The sequence below is a fragment of the Podarcis cretensis genome (assembly GCF_951804945.1).
Source record: "Podarcis cretensis genome assembly, chromosome: 2".
Classification (NCBI taxonomy): domain Eukaryota; kingdom Metazoa; phylum Chordata; class Lepidosauria; order Squamata; family Lacertidae; genus Podarcis; species Podarcis cretensis.
In genome coordinates, this window is record NC_137171.1 from 122,303,086 (window position 1) to 122,322,598 (window position 19,513).

Sequence of the window (19,513 nt, forward strand, 5' to 3'; positions counted from 1 at the left end):
TCTGCTGCCATTTTGTGACTGGTAGGCCTCAGTAATTTTCAGCCATCTCAAGTGGACCCTGGGAGTAGAAAGTTTCGGCACCTCTGCTGTGGACTGTTGCATTGGGTCCCTGGAGACCCGAGTTCAGATCCCAGCTCAGACATGAAGCTCACTGGGTGGACTTGGGCAATCACTCACTCACTCCCAGCCTAGTCTACCTCATGATTTTTGATTTTGATTGTTATTCATGTTTTTATACTGTATTTTATGCTGCTTTTATAATTAAGTGTTTTAAATTTGTTGTTAGCCACCCTGAGCCCGGTTTTTGAACCGGGAAGGGCAGGGTATAAATAATTTATCGTTATAAGGTTGCTCTGCAGAAGAACCACAGAACCACCACTTGCCACCCTCTTCCAGAGCAATGGCAGGATACCGACATGATAAAATAAAGAGTCCTTGTCATTTTCAGGCAGCAGGTCCTAAAGTGACTCCCTGACTTCTCCAGTTAGGATGTTGGGGAAAGCGTTTGGATGTGCTGGGCACGAGGCCTTGGAGATGCTACCAGTCAAAGCAGGCAATACTGGCTTAGATATTGGGTGGTTTGGGGCAACTACCGAGGGATCCTCTGGTCCCACACCTGGTAACTTCACTTTGCTGATGTGGGCACTGTTGAGAGTACCACAATAATAATAATATAATAATAATAATTTATTATTTGTACCCCGCCCATCTGGCTGGGTTTCCCCAGCCACTCTGGGCGGCTTCCATAAAAACCAAAAATACACTAAAATGTCACAGATTAAAAACTTCCCTGAACAGGGCTGCCTTAAGACGTCTTCTGAATGTCAGGTAGTTATTTATCGCTTTGACATCTGATGGGAGGGCGTTCCACAGGGCAGGCGCCACTACCGAGAAGGCCCTCTGCCTGGTTCCCTGTAGCTTTGCTTCTTGCAATGAGGGAACCGCCAGAAGGCCCTCGGCGCTGGACCTCAGCGTCCGGGCAGAACAATGGGGGTGGAGACGCTCCTTCAGGTATACTGGGCCGAGGCCGTTTAGGGCTTTAAAGGTCAACACCAGCACTTTGAATTGTGCTCGGAAATGTACTGGGAGCCAATGTAGGTCTTTCAAGACCGGTGTTATGTGGTCTCGGCGGCCACCCCCAGTCACCAGTCTAGCTGCCGCATTCTGGATTAGTTGTAGTTTCCGAGTCACCTTCAAAGGTAGCCCCACGTAGAGCGCATTGCAGTAGTCCAAGCGGGAGATAACTAGAGCATGCACCACTCTGGCGAGACAGTCTGCGGGCAGGCAGGGTCTCAGTCTGCGTACCAGGTGGAGCTGGTAGACAGCTGCCCTGGATACAGAATTGACCTGCGCCTCCATGGACAGCTGTGAGTCCAAAATGACTCCCAGGCTGTGCACCTGGTCCTTCAGGGGCACAATTACCCTATTCAGGACCAGGGAGTCCTCCACACCAGCCCGCCCCCTGTCCCCCCAAAACAGTACTTCTGTCTTGTCAGGATTCAACCTCAATCCATTAGCCGCCATCCATCCTCCAACCGCCTCCAGGCACTCACACAGGACCTTCACCGCCTTCACTGGTTCTGATTTGAAAGAGAGGTAGAGCTGGGTATCATCTGCATATTGATGGACACCCAGTCCAAACCCCCTGATGATCTCTCCCAGCGGCTTCATATAGATGTTAAAAAGCATGGGGGAGAGGACGGAACCCTGAGGCACCCCACAAGTGAGGGCCCAGACTGGACTGGACACCTTCATCTGCCTCAACTGCAACAAAACATGTCTCTTCTGCATCAAGCTCTACAGCCACAGCAAGCGCTGCAGCCTTCCGCCAGCTTGACTTCATCCCAAAAGACGCACTCCTCCATTGTTTCCTGAGACAGACGGATGCCAGCACTGTGGCTTTGGAAATCCAATGCCCTTGTTCACTCCCTTACTGAAGGGCTGGATAACCTCCAGTGTACAATTTGTATATTTTGTATTTTATCTGTACCGTTTCGAAACGCCTCAAAACTGTGAACTGATTTGTAAAATACTTCAACTAATTATTATCTTTATTTATTAAACAAACAACAACAACAACACAATAACCACCACCACCCCAATACATTTAAAAGGCCATAGAATAGATCGTTGAATCAGCCACAGGTCTGGGTGAACAGGAATGTTTTTGCTTGGCGCCTAAGGATATTTAACGAAGGTGCCAGGCGGGCCTCCTCAGGGAGAGCATTCCACAAATGGAACCACTGGAGAAAAGGTCTACTCTCGTGATGCCACTATCCAGACCTCTAGTGGAGAGGGCATATGAAGAGGCTCATAGACGGAGAAGTGGACCTTGGGGTTATTATGACCCTGAGCCATTTAAGGCTCTGTAAGTCATAACCAGCACTTTGAATTGGGCCTCAGATGATGATCCCAGGGTCTGGTTTGGCTTATACAGAGATTGCTTTGTAGAAACGCTGTCATTTGAGGTGGAGTATCTTCCATCAGCTTCAGTTGGTGGCCCAGCTGTGCCCCTATCTGGACAGGGATAGCCTAACACCTTTATTCTAGGCTCTGGTAACCTCTAGGTTAGATTACCGCAGTGTGTTATAGATGGGTCTGCCTCTGAAGAAACTTGAGCTGGTGCAGAATTGAGCGGCCAGGTTGCTCACCGGGGCAAGACGGTTTGAGCATATAATGTCAATCTTTGCATTGGCTGCCAGTTAGTTTCTTGGCCCAATTCAAAGTGCTGGTTATGACTTATAAAGCCTTAAATGGGTCAGGACTGTAATACCCCAAGGACCACTTCTCCCTGTATGAACCAGCCTGAACCCTGCGATCATTGTCTGAGGCCCTTCTTTATGTGCGTCCTCCACAAGAGGTCTGTAGGGTGGCAACATGAGACCAGACCTTTTCAACAGTGGCTCCTCGTTTGTGGGATGCTCTCCCTAGAGAGGCTTTGTAGAATTGACTTTGTTTTTACAAGTTTGTAACATAATACTACTGCTATTGCCGATAAATGGATTTATATCTCAGGCCATTCTATCAGGATTCTCACATTCTACCATGGATCCAGTCTTCCAATGTGTATTTATCTCCAAATGGCCCTCAGGACTCTGCCCCATCCCCCACCAACTCAACTCCAATCTGAAATAGGACAGAATCGCATTCGATATTCTGATCATTTCTCTAGCTCCCCTTCTGAGTGAATTCTTTGAAGAGCAGTCTCTTATTACTGAAGCATTTTGTACACTCCCGAGAATTTATGGTTTCTCTCCTGCGTGGATTTTTTTATGAGAAACGAGACTTATCTTCCGCGTGAAGCTCTTTCCACATACCAAACACTTAAATGGTTTCTCCCCAGTGTGAATTCTCTGATGAGCAGCAAGTGATTCCTTCCGACAAAAGTTCTTCCCACAGTCCATGCATTTATGCGGTTTCTCTCCTGTGTGAATTCTTTGATGAGCAGTGAGCTGTGTCTTCTGACAGAAACTCTTTCCACACTCCAAACATTTATATGGTTTCTTTCCTGTATGGATTCTCTGATGATTAACAAGGGCAGAACTATGGCGAAAGCTTTTTCCACACTCCACGCATTTATGTGGCTTCTCCCCTGTGTGGATCCTTTGATGAATACTGAGGCCTCTGTTTCTCTTAAAGGCCATTCCACACTCCAAGCATTTAAATGGTTTCTCCCATGTATGAATTATTTGATGAGTGGTGAGGTTTGTGCCCGTACTAAAGGTCTTTCCACATTCTAAGCACTTAAAGGGTTTCTCCCCTGTGTGAATTCTTTGATGATTACTGAGATTTATCTTCTGACAGAAGCTCTTTCCGCATTCCAAGCATTTAAATGGTTTCTCCCCTGTATGGATCCTTTGATGGGTTACGAGGTCAGAATTTTGACAAAAGATCTTTCCACACTCCAAGCATTTATGTGGTGCATCCTTTCTGTGAATTCTTTCATGATAAGTAAGATGCATTTTCCAATAGAAGCTCTTTCCGCATTCCAAACATTTGTATGGTTTCTCCCCTGTGTGAGTTATTTGATGATGCGTTAGGCTTCTGTTTCTACTAAAGGTCTTTCCGCATTCCAAACATTTGTACGGTTTCTCCCCTGTGTGAGTTCTTTGATGAGTGGTGAGATGTGTCCTTCGACAGAAGCTCTTTCCACATTCTGAACATTTGTATGGTTTCTCCCCTGTGTGAGTTCTGCGGTGGGAAGCAAGATTTGTCTTCTGAGAGAAGCTCTTTCCACACTCCAAGCATTTAAATGGTTTCTCCCCTGTATGGATCCTTTGATGCGTAACAAGCAGAGAATTCTGAGAAAAGTTCTTTCCGCACTCCAAGCATTTATGCGGTGTTTTCCTTGTGTGGATCCTTTGATGATAAGTGAGATGGATCTTCCAACAAAAGCTCTTTCCACATTGCAAGCATTTAAATGGCTTCTCCCCTGTGTGAATTCTTTGATGAGTAGTGAGATGTGTCTTCCGGAAGAAGCACTTTTCACATTCAGAACATTGGTATGGTTTCTCCCCCAGGTGAATTCTGTGATGGTTAGTGAGATTCCTCTTCTGAGAGAAGCTCTTTCCACACTCCAGGCATTTGTATGTTTCCCCCCTTGCGTGAATTATTAGATGAGTAGTGAGGCTTCCGCTTCTGTTAAAGGTCTTTCCACATTCCAAGCACCTATACAGCTTCTCTCCTGTGTGAATTCTCTGATGAGCAGTGAGATGTGTCCTCCGACGGAAGGCCTTTCCACATGCCAAGCAATTAAATGGTTTTTCTCCGGTGTGAATTCTGCGGTGTGCTGTCAGATTTCTCTTCTGAGAGAAGCTCTTTCCACACTCCAAGCATTTATGTGGTTTCTCCCCTGTGTGGACCCTTTGATGAATACCAAGGCTTGTGCTTGTATTCAAGCCCTTTGCACATTCTAAGCTTTTGTGTGGTTTCTCCCTTGTGTGGATTTTGTAGTGAGTTTTAAGTTTAGATTTGGAATGGAAACTTCTCCAACATACAAAACATGTAATTGTTTCTCTTCTGTTTTGCGTTTTTTCTTGGACTGGGATTTCATTGGAGTCAGTGCCCTGAGAAGCAAGGGAATGATTCCTCCTCTTCTGTCCTTCTGTTTTCCTTCTCTGCTGCTCCCTCTTCATACATGTGTCTCTTTCTGCAAACACCCCAGGTAGTTCTCCCTGATTCTCAGTTTTCCATTCATAACCTACTGCAAAGAAGAAACGGAACTCTTAAGACAATGGAACCTCAAATCTTGACAACCACACACAATTTTTTTGATAATGGAAGAATGCAAAAATGGAAAAGTCTTAGTTGGGAGGTAAATCTTCCCATCTGTTTATCTGCCTCTGTTAATACCTTGACTGACACCCAGTGCCCTATGTATTATTGGATTAGATCCAAAAGACCCAAATTCAGATGCCAGCTCAGACATGAAGTTCACTGAATTGTACTCAGCAATCATCCTCTCTAAGTACGGTAGCTCAACTCAAACCACCAGACAACCCCATGCATTCTCTTCTGAACCCCTTGGAGCAATGTTGGGATAGAAGTGTGATAAAAATGAGGAGAGGCCCTGTGATTCAGGGTAATGCATTCAGAAGTACCCACAACCTGCATTCCCACCCTGCCTTCAGAGGGTGCGTAACCCCATCAAGAGCAGGCTGTCTCCCACCCATCCGGTCTAAGGAACCTCTCCCAGTAACAGCGCCTCAGTCTTATCTGGATTGAGCTCCATCTTACTGGTTCTCATCCAGTTCATTAGCGAGGCAAGACCACGGCCCAGCACAAGACACCCACTGCCTCATCTGCAGGTGTAAAGGGGAAGCAGGACTGTGTGTCATGAGCACATTGTGGACAATGAACTCCGAAACCCCTGATAAGCACACTCAGAGGTTTCATGTGGATGTTAAGCAGCATGGGGGATAAAATAGAACCCCCCATGGAAGACTCCAGGGGACCAAAGAGAAGTCCCCTGGCATCACCCTCTAGAAATGACTATCCAAGTACACCTGGAATCACTGCAAAGCTGAGCAACCCACTCTGACAACCACTCTAGAAGGATACCATGGTTGATGGTATCAGAGGCTGCTGAGAGATGGAAGAGAATTAATGGGGAAACATTCCCTCTGTCTCTCTCCAGATGTAAATCATCACCAAAGCTGGGCCATAGCTGGGCCTAAACCCTGACTGAAATGGATCTAGTAAAGTTATTTAAGTTACTTATATAATATAGTCTAAATCATATAATCATCAACTAAACAAACTGGGAGCCTTACTGAGAGAGACTACCATCCCACAATTCTCCTCCATGACTTCGTTATGCAGCGCCCTCTGGTCAGGATCCAGCAGAGCCCATTCCTCCTCTGTGAAATACACCGCCACCTCCTCAAAGGACACGGGACCCTGAAGAAGAAGAAGAAGAAGAAGGAGAAGGAGAAGGAGAAGGAGAAGAAGAGTAGTAGTTCAGACTTGATATCCTGCTTTTCACTCCCCTTAAGGAGTCTCAAAGCGGCTAATAATCTCCTTTCCCTTCCTCCCCCACAACAAACACTCTTTGAGGTGAGTGGGGCTGAGAGACTTCAGAGAAGTGTGACTGGCCCAAGGTCACCCAGCAGCTGCATGTGGAGGAGCAGAGATGCGAACCCGGTTCACCAGATTACGAGTCCACTGCTCTTAACCACTACACCACACTGGCTCTCCTCTCTGAAAGAAAAGGAAACGGTTGCCTCTTTATAAAGAACATAAAAGATTATTGACCACCAAACTCCAGAAGACTCCTGAGGATTCGCCTGCAGAGCAACGAGGTGATCAGTTTGTTGAGGCCCAGGGAAATGAGCAGAAGACAGACGTGCCCAAGTGGCACGCTGCTTCTGTTCCCCTAGAGATGAGTTCCCCTACCTGATCTGGGTTCACAACAGCCGTTTCCCATCCGTTCCCAAGAGGAGATGGCCAAGCAGGTCTTGCCAGTGCCATTTCATCACCTGCGAGAGATGAAGTTGGTAGGTAGTTTGCCTCCCACATTAAGCAATGCATATCCAAGTACATGTTGGAATGACAAAACGTTTCAACCACTGTGTATATTTTGGATGTTAAGAGTGTAAGAAAGGGCTCTTGTTAAGAACATGAGAAGAGCATGCTGGATCAGGCCAATGGCCCATCTAGTCCAGCATCCTGTTCTTACAGTGGCCAACCAGATGCCTTGGGAAACCCCCAAGAGTATCTGAGCAGAAGAGCAGCTCTTCCCTCCTTTGGATTCCAGCAACAAGTGTTGAGAAGGACACTGCCTCTGGCATGAAGAGAGAGCATAGCCACCACGGCTAGCAGCCATGAGAGCCTTATCATCCATCAATTTGTCTTATCTTCTTCGAAGTTGACCCGGAAACTACATTTAATACAGAATGCGGAAGCTAGACTGGTGACTGGGAGCAGCTGCCGAGACCATATAACATCGGTCCTGAAAGACCTACATTGGCTCCCAGTATGTTTCAGAGCACAATTCAAAATGTTGGTGCTGACCTTTAAAGCCCTAAATGGCCACAGCCCAGTATACCTGAAGGAGCGTCTCCACCCACAGCGTTCAGCCCGGACACTGAGGTCCAGCACCGAGGGCCTTCTGGCGGTTCCCTCCCTGCGAGAAGTGAAGTTACAGGGAACCAGGCAGAGGGCCTTCTCGGTGGTGGCCCTGTAGAACGCCCTCCCATCAGATGTCAAGGAAAGAAACATCTGAAGGCAGCCCTGTTTAGGGAAGTTTTTAATGTTTGATGTTTTATCGTTTTTTAAATATTCTGTTTCCCAGAGTGGCTGGGGAAAGCCAGCCAGATGGGAGGGTATAAATAATAAATTATTATTATTATATCCCAAGTCAGTGGCCCTCACTGATGCCGTCCATCATTTAACCAAATGCTGCGTGCTGTACTTTTAAATAACCTTTCCTGAATATTCCAACATTCTGTTTTATTGGATGTCTGTAGGTTCTAGTGTTACGAGAGAAAAACCTGTTTCCGTTTTCTCCATGCCATCTCTGCACATATTGTATATTTCAGTCGTGTGCAAACACTTGTGTTCCCAACTTGGGCGCTTGGCCAGAAATCCAAGGACTGATTTAAGTTCTCAAGTCATTAAAATACATCTATCTTTTGAAGTTTGAAAAATGCTGAAGACAACAGTCTTCCCATGATTAAACAACGCTGGGGGGAAGTGTTGCCCCCTCAAAGATTTAAGGGAGTACAAAAGGATCCCATGAATTTCTTACATAATTAATATAGGGAGATCAATTTAATAATATTTACCCAATGAGATGGGATGTCCATCACTCTCTTGATTGTTACCACTTTGCAGGGGACTTTCTCTGGTCGCTTCTGCAGACAAACTCCTTATCTGAAATAAAAGAGGGTGAAATTCAAAGCAATACTAAGGTGTTTGTTCCATCAGCGCAAACATTTCCGCTTGCCTGATGGAATGATCTCCCCTTTAGAGACAGGACAAACGTTTAATGGTAAACAAAGGGCTGGGCCAAGAATTCATTTCATCAGATATTAGGGGGGAACGGAGTGGAGTTTTGTATATTAACCAGAAATTGGAATTTTTTTTTTTTTTTAAAAAAACCCTAGAGGAATTTATGTTTGAACAATACAATGGCAAAATAACATTAATGGGAGATCTAAATGGATTAACATTGTTAAGTGTTTGACAGGACAATACGTAAAACTGAAACTAAGGAAGGGAAATTACCCAATTCCTTTTCTGTTATGGTCATAAACATGAATCTACTAGATCTATGGAGACTTTAGATGCCCTATGGGCATCTAAAGAATTAGGGCCAAGGATAAAAAAAAAAGTAGAGATATTACCAGGGATATTACCAATCTGGCCCAGTGAGGATTTCAAAGACAGTAAATGTGCAGCTGAATTAGGAACGGCATGATAGAGGGGAAAGGCTTTGGTGAGTTTGGGACATTCCTTTGTGGGTGATATCCAGGAAAAGTGTGGCAAATACAGAGGGCTTTAAAATCCCACCCCCCTGATTCTGAGCCCTTTGGAAATGCCAGGATGAAACTCTCTCTCACCTGCTGCTTCTTGTCCTCTGCCTGGCTCAGGAGGAAACCTTCGGCCAGGGCAACCGCTTGGGAAGTGGTCTCTGTGCCACATTCCCTTACCCAGCTCTCTATCTCCGGAGGGAGGACAGCCAAGAGCTGCTTCAGGATCACCTGGTCCAGGATCTGAGTCTTGGTGTGACCCTCTGGCTTCAGCCACTGACGGCAGAGATGGTGGAGTCGGCTGCAAACTTCATGGGGGCCCTTTTTGGCGAAATATACAGCAACATCCTCAAAAGACGTTCGACCCTGAAAGGCAGGGAGGTAGTTGGCTCTTTTATGCAGCTCATAATGATTTTGTTCTACTAGAATTCAAAAGACTACACAAGGAAAATTTTGAGTTGCACTCTTAAGTGGCCTCTGCAGCCCCTCCAGTAGGCAGCTTTGACAGATGCAAAGAAAATGAGATTCATTTGTTCAGATCCAAGAAGGTGATCAGTCGACAAAGCCTACATGTGCCCCCTCCTTGAGAGATCCAGAAGGTGGCAACACGAGAACAAGGCCTTCTCCGTAGTGGCTCCCTGCCTGTGGAATGCTCTCCCCAGGGAGGCTTACCTAGTGCCTTCATTATACACCTTTAGGTGCCAGGCAAAAAAGTTCCTTTTTTAACTAGGCATTTGGTTGATCCGATTTACATCCTATGCCCTTTTAAAATGTGTTTTTTGGGGGGCTATTGGGTTGCTTTTATTTTTGGTAGGTATTTTTTTATTTTATATCTTGATTTTATTTTGTGAACCACCCTGAGACCCTTGGGTATAGGAAGGTATAAAATAATAATAATAATAATAATAATAATAATAATAATATTATACTTTTCCTCAATGAACCTTCTTGCCCCTTACCTGATCTGATTCCACAGCACCTGCTTCCCCTTCACCACAAAGAGGAGACAGCCAAGAAGCTCTTGCCGGTTTCATTTCATCACCTGCGAGAGACAAAATGGTGGGAAGCCAATAGCAACTGCCTCCTTAACCCCCCCAGGATTATGGGGGGGACGGCCCTTGCCTGCTGTGCCCTATACCACCCCCGAATTTGTGGGGGTGGGGGCACTAGGCACAAAGCCCTCCTGTGGGATTTTCGGCACTCCTCGACGCCGTCCCCGATTCGCGCCACTGGTTGCAATGATCTTTAAAAGAAATAATTTGGACATGATTAATTGCACATACATCAAGGAAAAAGGGGAGTAAATACTGCTGACAGAAGAGATCTCTGATAACAAGACAACAATAAAATACGAGAAGAACGTCAAGATACGGTAATGAAAGAGGGGGGAGGGGGGAAAAAACCTGCCTCAGAAATTAAGGACTTAAGCTGTGGATTTAAGGCTGTGTGGAGATAAACTTTCGATCCAAAGCAATGTTTCAAGATGAAGCTGGAAAGCTAAGAGTTTTGGAGTGACGCAGTCAGGAAAAAATGCCGTTCGCCATTTTGTGAGGCATTGTGGGAGCTCTTGGGTCTGGGAGGAGAAAGAGAGAAATAGAGTTGTTTACATATCGTGAATCAACTCCTCGGTGGGACTCAAGAGCGACAAATGCCAAAATTTACGATGGATAAAGTGATGTTATCTACGAAGGAGATATATGGAAACCATCTGGACTTAGTGAAGGAACGGGAAATCCACACAGGATTATTACACTTGCTATCGGCTTAAGGAGACTAACAGAAGAGATCGTAAAGGAAAAAGAGAAATTATACGAACAAGATATGATGTGGCAACACCAAGATAAGACTGGATAGAATTATGAACTTTGTTTGGACTGATTGGGACTGATTTGGACATTAACGCAGTAATAAGAAGATGATCTGAATTCCCCTTTGGATCTTGAAGTATGGGTTCCCCCAACAAAATTTAAAAATTTGGCTTTGTAATTCGGAATTTATATGATGTGATTTAATTTGATGTGATTGGCCAGTTAATAAAAATTATTTAAAAAAAAAAATAGTAACTGCTTGTCCAACAGAAGGACACATCTCCAAGTAGATATTTGAATGCTCCTAACCAGATAGAGGTTAAGTGGTGCATGTTTTACGTACATGCTGACATTACAAAAATGTCATCTCCTCCATCGCACTAAGTCATACCTTGGTTCCCGAACGGCTTAGCTGCCGAACAAATCAGCTCCCGAATGCCGCAAACCCGGAAGTAAGTGTTGGCAAACGTTTTTCGGAAGCCAAACGTCCGACGCGGCTTGTGCTTGAGTGCAGAAAGCCCCTGCAGGTCCTGCAGCCAATCAGAAGTCGCGCCTAGGTTTTCGAACAGTTTCGGGAATCGAACGGACTCCCAGAACAGATTAAGTTTGAGAACCAAGGTACCACTGTGCAGTCGTACCTCTTGTTACTTTTGCTTCAAGCTGGCGCATTTTCAGGTTGCGTCCCATGGTGACCCAGAAGTACCGGAAAGGGTTACTTCCAGGTTTTGCCACTCGTGCATGCGCAGACACGCAAAATGACGTCATGTACATGTGCAGAAGCGCCAAATCGTGACCTGCGCATGCGCAGATGCACAGACACGGGTTGCGTTCCTTTCATGTTGCAAACAGGGCTCTGGAACGGATCCCGTTCGCAACCAGATGTACCACTGTATTTGGGATGCATCCATACATTGTGCATTTCATTTGTGGGAAACTGCAATTCTCCCTTTTTGGGTTCTCAGCCAGAAACCCAAGCACTCGTGTAAGTGCTCAAGTATTGAAAATAGATTCAGTTTTTAACCGTGGATAAGGCCCCGGAAAGGGCGCCTCCCTCTGAAAGATTCATGAGAACATAAAAGGATCCCGTGGGAGATGCAGTTAATTCTTACTGAGTGAGGCTGCAACTCTCCAGCTCCCCTGAACGTTCCTCCTTCGCAGGAAACACTGCTTGGTGTCTGACGAAGCTCTCTCTGCTGCAGGGAGGTCAGTGGTTGGGTTGGCAAAAAGACCTTTTACCTGAAAAGACAAGGAGATTGAAGTCAGTCAGTGGGGAGAAGGATTAGAAAAGGCACAACAGAGGCAAAAGGTCTTGGGGAATCTGGACTTTAAAATTTTTACCTTTAAATTCGGTACGACCGGGGGATGTGCTAAAGGGAAGTCCGCACCCCCTCTATCTACAAAAGATTTAAAGCAAGGATTGGAGAACTAAGGTGGAGAGATCTCTTTTTTACGGTACGAGTTAAAAGACATTAATTCCATGAATTTGACAGAAGAAGATTTGTGCTGGAGAGTAAGAGTTGAACTTTAGAAGCTTTTGTCTAACCCCCCCCCCCCGACCCGGGAGTGTCCCTGTGTGTGAGCTGGAGGAAAAGGAACAAGGAGTTTGACAGCTGTCAAAGGAGCTGTCAAACGGGCAGTTAAAGGAAAATTTTTTACTGTTTAACATCTCTCTGGACTAAATTTGTTACATTTGAATTAAAGTGCTTGGGAACAAAGTAGTTACAAATAACAAAGCAACAGATTCGTTGGGAAAGGACTATTAAGTAACCAGAATCCCCCTAGGGGAAACTTTGAAACATTACAATGGCTACAGATGGAAAATTACAGGCAGAGATAGAAAGAATGTTTCTTCTCGTGGGAATACTGCAAGAGCAAAGCATGGCTATGAACAAACAACTTATAACCTTGAACTCTAAAACAAGCAACCCTGCTGAATGCATAAAGGATCTGACTGAAACGAAATCTGCAGCTGAACCAGAGGAGACTTTTTTGGAACTGGAGGAGAGGGAAGAAGGAGTTAAGAAACTACAGGAGAGTACCAATTTGAAGCCTACACTGCTAGAACATAAAGAAGAAGATCTTGGGATTACCAATTTGCGAAAGATGCGAAAGTGGAAAGAGGAAGCCCATGGAACACTTGGAATATTGGAACTTAAAAGAAACAAGAAATATGACTGGGGCTTCCTCTTTGAGCATGGGAGATCAGTTGGCTTGTTGCAGCAGTTGTTACCAAGTATTTTGGATGGAAGAAAATTTGATGAGACTGTGCCAGAGCTCCTTCGAGAACTGAGGACCAACAAAGAGGGCTACCAACAAAACCGGCAGAGAGAGACTGACAGAGACTTGAAGGCCTCTGATGTGAGGAATCCAGGCTAAGAACTGTTTTGTGGACACTTATTTGGGAAGGGACAGAATCCGGGGTAGGGAGGGAGGGGAGAACAGAATTTCAAAACTTTTATGACTTTTGTGTTTGGCTATTATGACCTACATTTAATATAAAAAGGGGAAAATTCGTGGAAGGGAATTTGGGTCGACCTTAGAAAAGGACTTAATATTTATAAGAAAATTGGACAAGTAAAATTTGGCCAAGTAATAAGAATTAATTTTAAAAATAACAATAATATGTTAAAGAAGAGAGATAAGAACCTGCTGAGCTAATTATTGGATTTGGGATGTATGAAGGGGGGGTGGGGGGAAGTCAGGGAGTGGGGTTAAGAAAGTAAGGTTATGAAATTATACATGTTTTATTTTTGTTTTTATCTGCGTGTCTTTTTAAAATGTGAAAACCCAATAAAAATTATTTTTTTTTTAAAAAAAAGGTCTTGGGGAATCTGGGGCATGGTGCTGTGAATTATTTCTATTTTTTTAAAAAAAGGTTTAATTACAGGCTGTTTTAAGATTTCACCCCTTCCAATTTTAACCCACTGAAAGTATTAGGATGAAACTCTCTCTCACCTGCGGCTCTTCCTGCTTCTTTTCCTCTCCTTGACTCAGGAGGAAACCTTCAGCCAGGGCCACCGCCTGGGAACTGGTCTCCGCTCCGTATTCCCTCACCCAGTTCTCCATCTCTGGGGGGAGGACAGCCAGGAATTGCTCCAGAACCACCAGATCCAACAGCTCATTCTTTGTGTGTTGCTCTGGCTTCAGCCATTGGCAGCAAAGACGGTGGAGTCGGCTGCAAATCTCTCGGGGCCCCTTGGCTTCTGTGTGGCTGAAATGCCCATAGTGGAGCTGTAAATATGAGTTGAGGGTATCCTCCTCTTCCAGAATCTTCTGCACCGTTCTTTCCCAGAAGTCCCCACTGCTCCCAACCTGGATTGTATATGGGCCTCTACCGTCTTCAAGAACGACCGAGTCTTCCTCTTCCATCTTGTTTCATCTGTGTTCCAAGGAAGGCTCTCCAGTTGACCCCAAGAGACTCTTCCCACTTCCGCCCTAGCTGAAAGTGCTACCAAGTCCTGAAAAATCAAGCCATTCCCAGATGGTTTTATTATCACACCGTCAGAACAAAAAGATTTCCCTTGAGGAACCAGACTGTTTTAAGATACTGGAGGACGTAATAATAATAATAATAATAATAATAATAATAATAATTTATTTATATCCCACCCTCCCCAGCAGAAGCCTGGCTCAGAGCGGCTAACCAGAGTAAAAATATTACAGTTTACATAAAATCATAATCATTTAATTGAAATAAATTCTAAAATCAATTCATTCTAAAATCAATTCAGAGTCAAATAAATGGCAACCATTGGGCTAGAGTTCTGAGGATTACAAAAGGAGGGGAAATCTTGCATTTTCTTTCATTGCAATTTGAATTCTACAGAAATTTATTGCCTTTCAGTACAGTAATACAATGCACTAAAAAGGGAACGAAAGAAGCAATTGATATACAAATTAAAATCATTCAGCACTCAGAGCTGCTCACTGCAGTTGTTGCAGCAGACAGAAAAAAGCATTAAGTGGCGTCCACCAAGACCCTCAGTGATTTTCAAGTGGTCCACGTGGGAAAAAGTTTGAGAACCACAGCTATGATTGATTTTGATTCCCAAACCTCCAAACCTTCTCCATGTTTACTAGATTGCTTTTTTTTATTTATTGAGTGGGAAAGCATTTAGGATAAATAAGGCTTACTATATTAATTACAGAATCAGAGCCTATAGGAAATTTAACTGGCTGTAGCTGCAGTAAGGGTTTCATAAATTTGTTTCAGGGTGGCTGTATATTAGTAAATAAATTACTAATTAAAAGCACCCCCAGCAATGGGGGAAAAGAGAACCAGGGCATTGAAACATCACCAATTCCCCATTTATTTCAGACAGTTGCATTTTATACTATAAAGGAATATAAGAACAAAATTGTGTGGGTTCCACCCTCCCCTGTCCAGCACCAGGTTGGTCTTTCTCTGCGAAGAAGCCCCCTCTAGTGACATACCCGTCTGCTTAGCAACAGAGAACGAGAACGAGCTTAGCAACCTTGCTTCCTGCAGAAGCCTTAAACAGCTGCCTCTGCCTATTCCTTTGCAAATGTCAGATTGGCATACTGGGTGTTTTCTTTTAATAAAAAAGATATTCAAATAAAGCTAAAAGCCCATCACCACCACCCTGCCCAGTACGTGTGAACCTCATGTCTGCAGCCCTGTGTCTCCCTATGGGTTGAACGAAATGGGGATAAAGCCCCATTAACCCGCCCATGCTCTCCATCGCAGAATCATAGCACTGTAGAGTCGGAAGGGACCCCAGGGTCATCTAGCCCAACCCCCTGAAATGCAACGCTGGAATCTCAGCTCGAACACCCACGACAGGTGGGCAGGGTGCTGGGCTGGGTGGACAGGGCTGAGCTCTTGGCAGTGGCGTAGTGTGGGGGTGCAGGGGGGCCGGCCGCACCGGGCGCAACATCTGGGGGGGCACGCTCGCCGCCTCTGGAGTTGCTGAAGAGCCTCGGGCGCAGGCTGTAGCAGAGCCCCATGTCTCGCGGAACCGACAAGCTGTGCGTGCGTCCGGGCTGAAGGCGTCCGGCAGGCAGCAGCTCTCAGCGCTCGCCGCGGTCCCCGCACGTCAGGGCCGCGGAGGGCGCGCCAGGCAGCCCCTCCGCACAGCTGCTGGGCCATGTTGCATTTTCCTCGCCTCTCTGCCCTCCTCCTCCTCCGGGCAAGCGGCGTCGTTTGGGCGGCAGCGCCAGCGGCAACTCGCCTCAGATCACCTGACACGGACCCGCCGCCGCCGCCGTGGCTACCTTACCGTAAATACCCCAGCCCAGGCATCAGCAAGAAGAAGCTGGCAGCGGTGGCAGGTTAGGGGTTAGGGGGACAAATTACTTGCCTTGCCCCGGGTTAGGGGCGCAAATTACTTGCCTTGCCCCGGGTTAGGGGGTGCAAATTACTTGCCTTGCCCTGGGTTAGGGGGTGCAAATTACTTGCCTTGCCCCGGGTTAGGGGGTGCAAATTACTTGCCTTGCCCCGGGTTAGGGGGCGCAAATTACTTGCCTTGCCCCGGGTTAGGGGGTGCAAATTACCTGCCTTGCCCCGGGTTAGGGGGCGCAAATTACCTGCCTTGCCCTGGGTTAGGGGGTGCAAATTACTTGCCTTGCCCCGGGTTAGGGGGTGCAAATTACTTGCCTTGCCTCGGGTTAGGGGGTGCAAATTACTTGCCTTGCCCCGGGTTAGGGGTCGCAAATTACTTGCCTTGCCCCGGGTTAGGGGGCGCAAATTACTTGCCTTGCCCCGGGTTAGGGGGTGTAAATTACTTGCCTTGCCCCGGGTTAGGGGGCGCAAATTACTTGCCTTGCCCCAGGTGCTGACAACCCACGCTACGCCGCTGGTGTGAACCCCATGTCTGTAGCTCTGTGTCTCCCTATGGGTTGAACGAAATGGGGATAACGCCCCATTAACCCGCCTAATCTATCCATTGCAGAATAATGACATTGTAGAGTCGGAAGGGATCCCGAGGTCATCCAGCCCAACCCCCTGAAATGCAACGCAGGAATCTCAGCTCGTACACCCACGACAGGTGGGCAGGGTGCTGGGCTGGGTGGGCAGGGCTGAGCTCTTGGCCCCCCAACCCCCCCGCTTCCCAGGGGGTTTTCTAAGCCCCCTACCTTGCAGCCCCTCCTGTGCACCCTCCTCCTCTGGGCATCCCCTTCCCCCCAAATGCACAAAGCCGGTGGGGGGCTCACCGGACCTCAGAAGGGGCCGCCGAGGCAGCGATCGCGCGAAGGAACCAGCCGCTCGCTTCTGCTCCAAAGGAATCGCATCATCCAGGGAAGAAAGAGCTTGGGGGGGAGGAGGGGACTTAGCTCTGGAGGACTCGCCCCCCCCACGCACACATTCCTTTCCTCTCTAGGAAGCGGGTCGCGTTCGCTTTAACCCTTCGAAGCCCGGGCTGCAGGGTCAAAAAGAGGAGGAGAATACATAGGGAGGAATACATAGGGAGAATACATAGGGAGGTTGGTTGGTTGGTTGGTCGGGAAGGGAAGGGGCTGGTTTTCAAGCTTTTCCTTTCCTTTCCCCCTCCCCTCAAGAAGCAGGGCTTCTGATCTCTCTTTTTTCGTGTGTGTGTGTGTGTGTGTGTGTCTTAGACTCACAGACAGTTTAGGCTCCCAATCAAAAGTTGAAGCACAGAGGACTCCGATGCAGGCTTGGGATAGGAGGTAACAGCAGCCTTCCCCCCACATGCTTTGGAGGCTATATGATGATGACTTATGGATATGATAACCCACTGCATCTGTCACTCTTAGCTCATAAAATGCAGATGTAGGGGATGTGCTCCCATCAGATGTCAAATAAATAAAAAACTATCTGGCTTTTAGACAGCGGCGTAGCGTGGGTTGTCAGCACCCGGGGCAAGGCAAGTAATTTGCGCCCCCTAACCCGGGGCAAGTGGGACGCAGGTGGCGCTGTGGGTTAAAGCCTCAGCGCCTAGGACTTGCCGATCGAAAGGTCGGCGGTTCGAATCCCTGCGGCGGGGTGCGCTCCCGCTGCTCGGTCCCAGCGCCTGCCAACCTAGCAGTTCGAAAGCACCTCCGGGTGCAAGTAGATAAATAGGGACCGCTTACCAGCGGGAAGGTAAACGGCGTTTCCGTGTGCGGCTCTAGCTCGCCAGAGCAGCGGTGTCACGCTGGCCACGTGACCCGGAAGTGTCTCCGGACAGCGCTGGCCCCTGGCCTCTTAAGTGAGATGGGCGCACAACCCCAGAGTCTGTCAAGACTGGCCCGTACGGGCAGGGGTACCTTTACCTTTACCTTAACCCGGGGCAAGGCAAGTAATTTGCACCCCTAACCTGCCGCCGCTGCCAGCTTCTTCTTGCTGCTGCCTGGGCTGGGGTATTTACGGTAAGGTAGCCACGGCGGCGGCGGCGGGTCCGTGTCAGGTGATCTGAGGCGCGTTGCCGCTGGCGCTGCCGCCCAAACAACGCTGCTTGCCCGGAGGAGGAGGAGGGCAGAGAGGCGAGGAAAATGCAACATGGCCCAGCAGCTGCAGCAGCAGCGGCGGGGCTGTGAGGAGGGGCTGCCTGGCGCGCCCTCCACTGCCCTGACACGCGGGGACCACAGCGAGCGCTGAGAGCCGCTGCCTGCCTGCCGCCTTCAGCCCGGACGCGCGCACAGCTCGTCGGTTCCGCGAGACATGGGGCTCTGCTACAGCCTGCGCCCGAGGCTCTTCGGCGGCTCCGGAGGCGGCGAGCGCGCCCCCCCCCCAGATGTTGCGCCCGGTGCGGCCGGCCCCCCCTGCACTCCCCACGCTACGCCACTGCTTTTAGAAGACATCGGAAGGCAGCCCTGTTTAGGGAAGTTTTTAATGCTTGACTGTGTTTTTAATATTCTGCTGGGAGCCGCCCAGAGTGGCCGGTGAAACCCAGCCAGGTGGGCACAGTATTAATAATAAATTATTATTATTATAATGATACGAGAGTCAGCCAGTGTTGTTGGAGTGTCAGATTAGGACACAGGAAACCAGAGTTCAAATCTATACCCAGTCAAGATGCTCACTGGATGACCTTGCCCCACTCATTGCCACATTGCCAGTGCGGTGCAGTGGTTAAGAGCTGTGGACTCGTAATCTGGTGAACCGGGTTCGCTTCCCCGCTCCTCCACATGCAGTTTCTGGGTGACCTTGGGCTAGTCACACTTCTCTAAAGTCTCTCAGCCCCACTCACCTACAGAGTGTTTGTTATGGGGGAGGAAGGGAAAGGAGAATGTTAGCCGCTTTGAGACTCCTTCGGGTAGTGATAAAGCGGGATATCAAATCCAAGCTCTTCTTCTCCTCCACCACTCAAATTCATTGTGCTTGTGAGGAGAAGATGGGCAGGGGGAGAATTTTATCAGCTCCGGCTGATGTCTTGGTAATCCCACCCACCCACCCACCTACAGGTTTAGCGAGCTGCTGGTTGTTTATGATAAATTAGTACACAGTACTGTAATACATATTTTCTTCTTCTCGACCCTTTTTGGGAACGTAAAGGAACACTTGGAGAAAACCAAACCCAATTCCTGCAAATGCCGCATCCGCCTTTCACTTCTTCCCAGATATCCCAGCAGCCCCAAACCTCTTCCCCACTGATCCATCAGAAACACTGGAAATAAAAACACCCCTCTTCTTCCTAGAACCATCTTGATCATGCAGATCTTTCTCTCTCTCTTTTTTTTACTCCTATTTTGCCATGATCAGAAACAATGCTAGGGGCACTGGCGGAGGAAGGGGGCAGAGGGAGCGTATCGCCCCTGGCACCATTGGGGAGG

At 47.5% G+C, this 19,513-nt stretch overlaps 1 protein-coding gene across 3 annotated transcripts; it reads right to left on the reverse strand.

Annotated features, from left to right (window-relative positions):
• Positions 1-1,746: 1,746 nt before the first annotated feature.
• LOC307206019 (uncharacterized protein) lies at positions 1,747-17,055 on the reverse strand. Of its 3 annotated transcripts, none has more exons than XM_079958833.1 (9): positions 16,960-17,055; positions 13,736-14,238; positions 11,890-12,016; positions 9,932-10,014; positions 9,063-9,338; positions 8,286-8,373; positions 6,895-6,977; positions 6,273-6,399; positions 1,747-5,200 (listed from the first exon to the last, which is right to left on the reverse strand). In XM_079958833.1, exons 2-9 carry the CDS (start codon positions 14,147-14,149, stop codon positions 3,243-3,245), a joined length of 3,156 nt encoding a protein of 1,051 aa, XP_079814959.1. In that variant the 5' UTR covers positions 14,150-14,238; positions 16,960-17,055; the 3' UTR covers positions 1,747-3,242. The 3 variants fall into 3 exon arrangements, with proteins under 3 accessions (XP_079814959.1, XP_079814958.1, XP_079814957.1); XM_079958832.1 differs by having other exon boundaries at positions 1,748-5,203; positions 16,955-17,049; XM_079958831.1 differs by having other exon boundaries at positions 1,749-5,203.
• Positions 17,056-19,513: the final 2,458 nt, after the last annotated feature.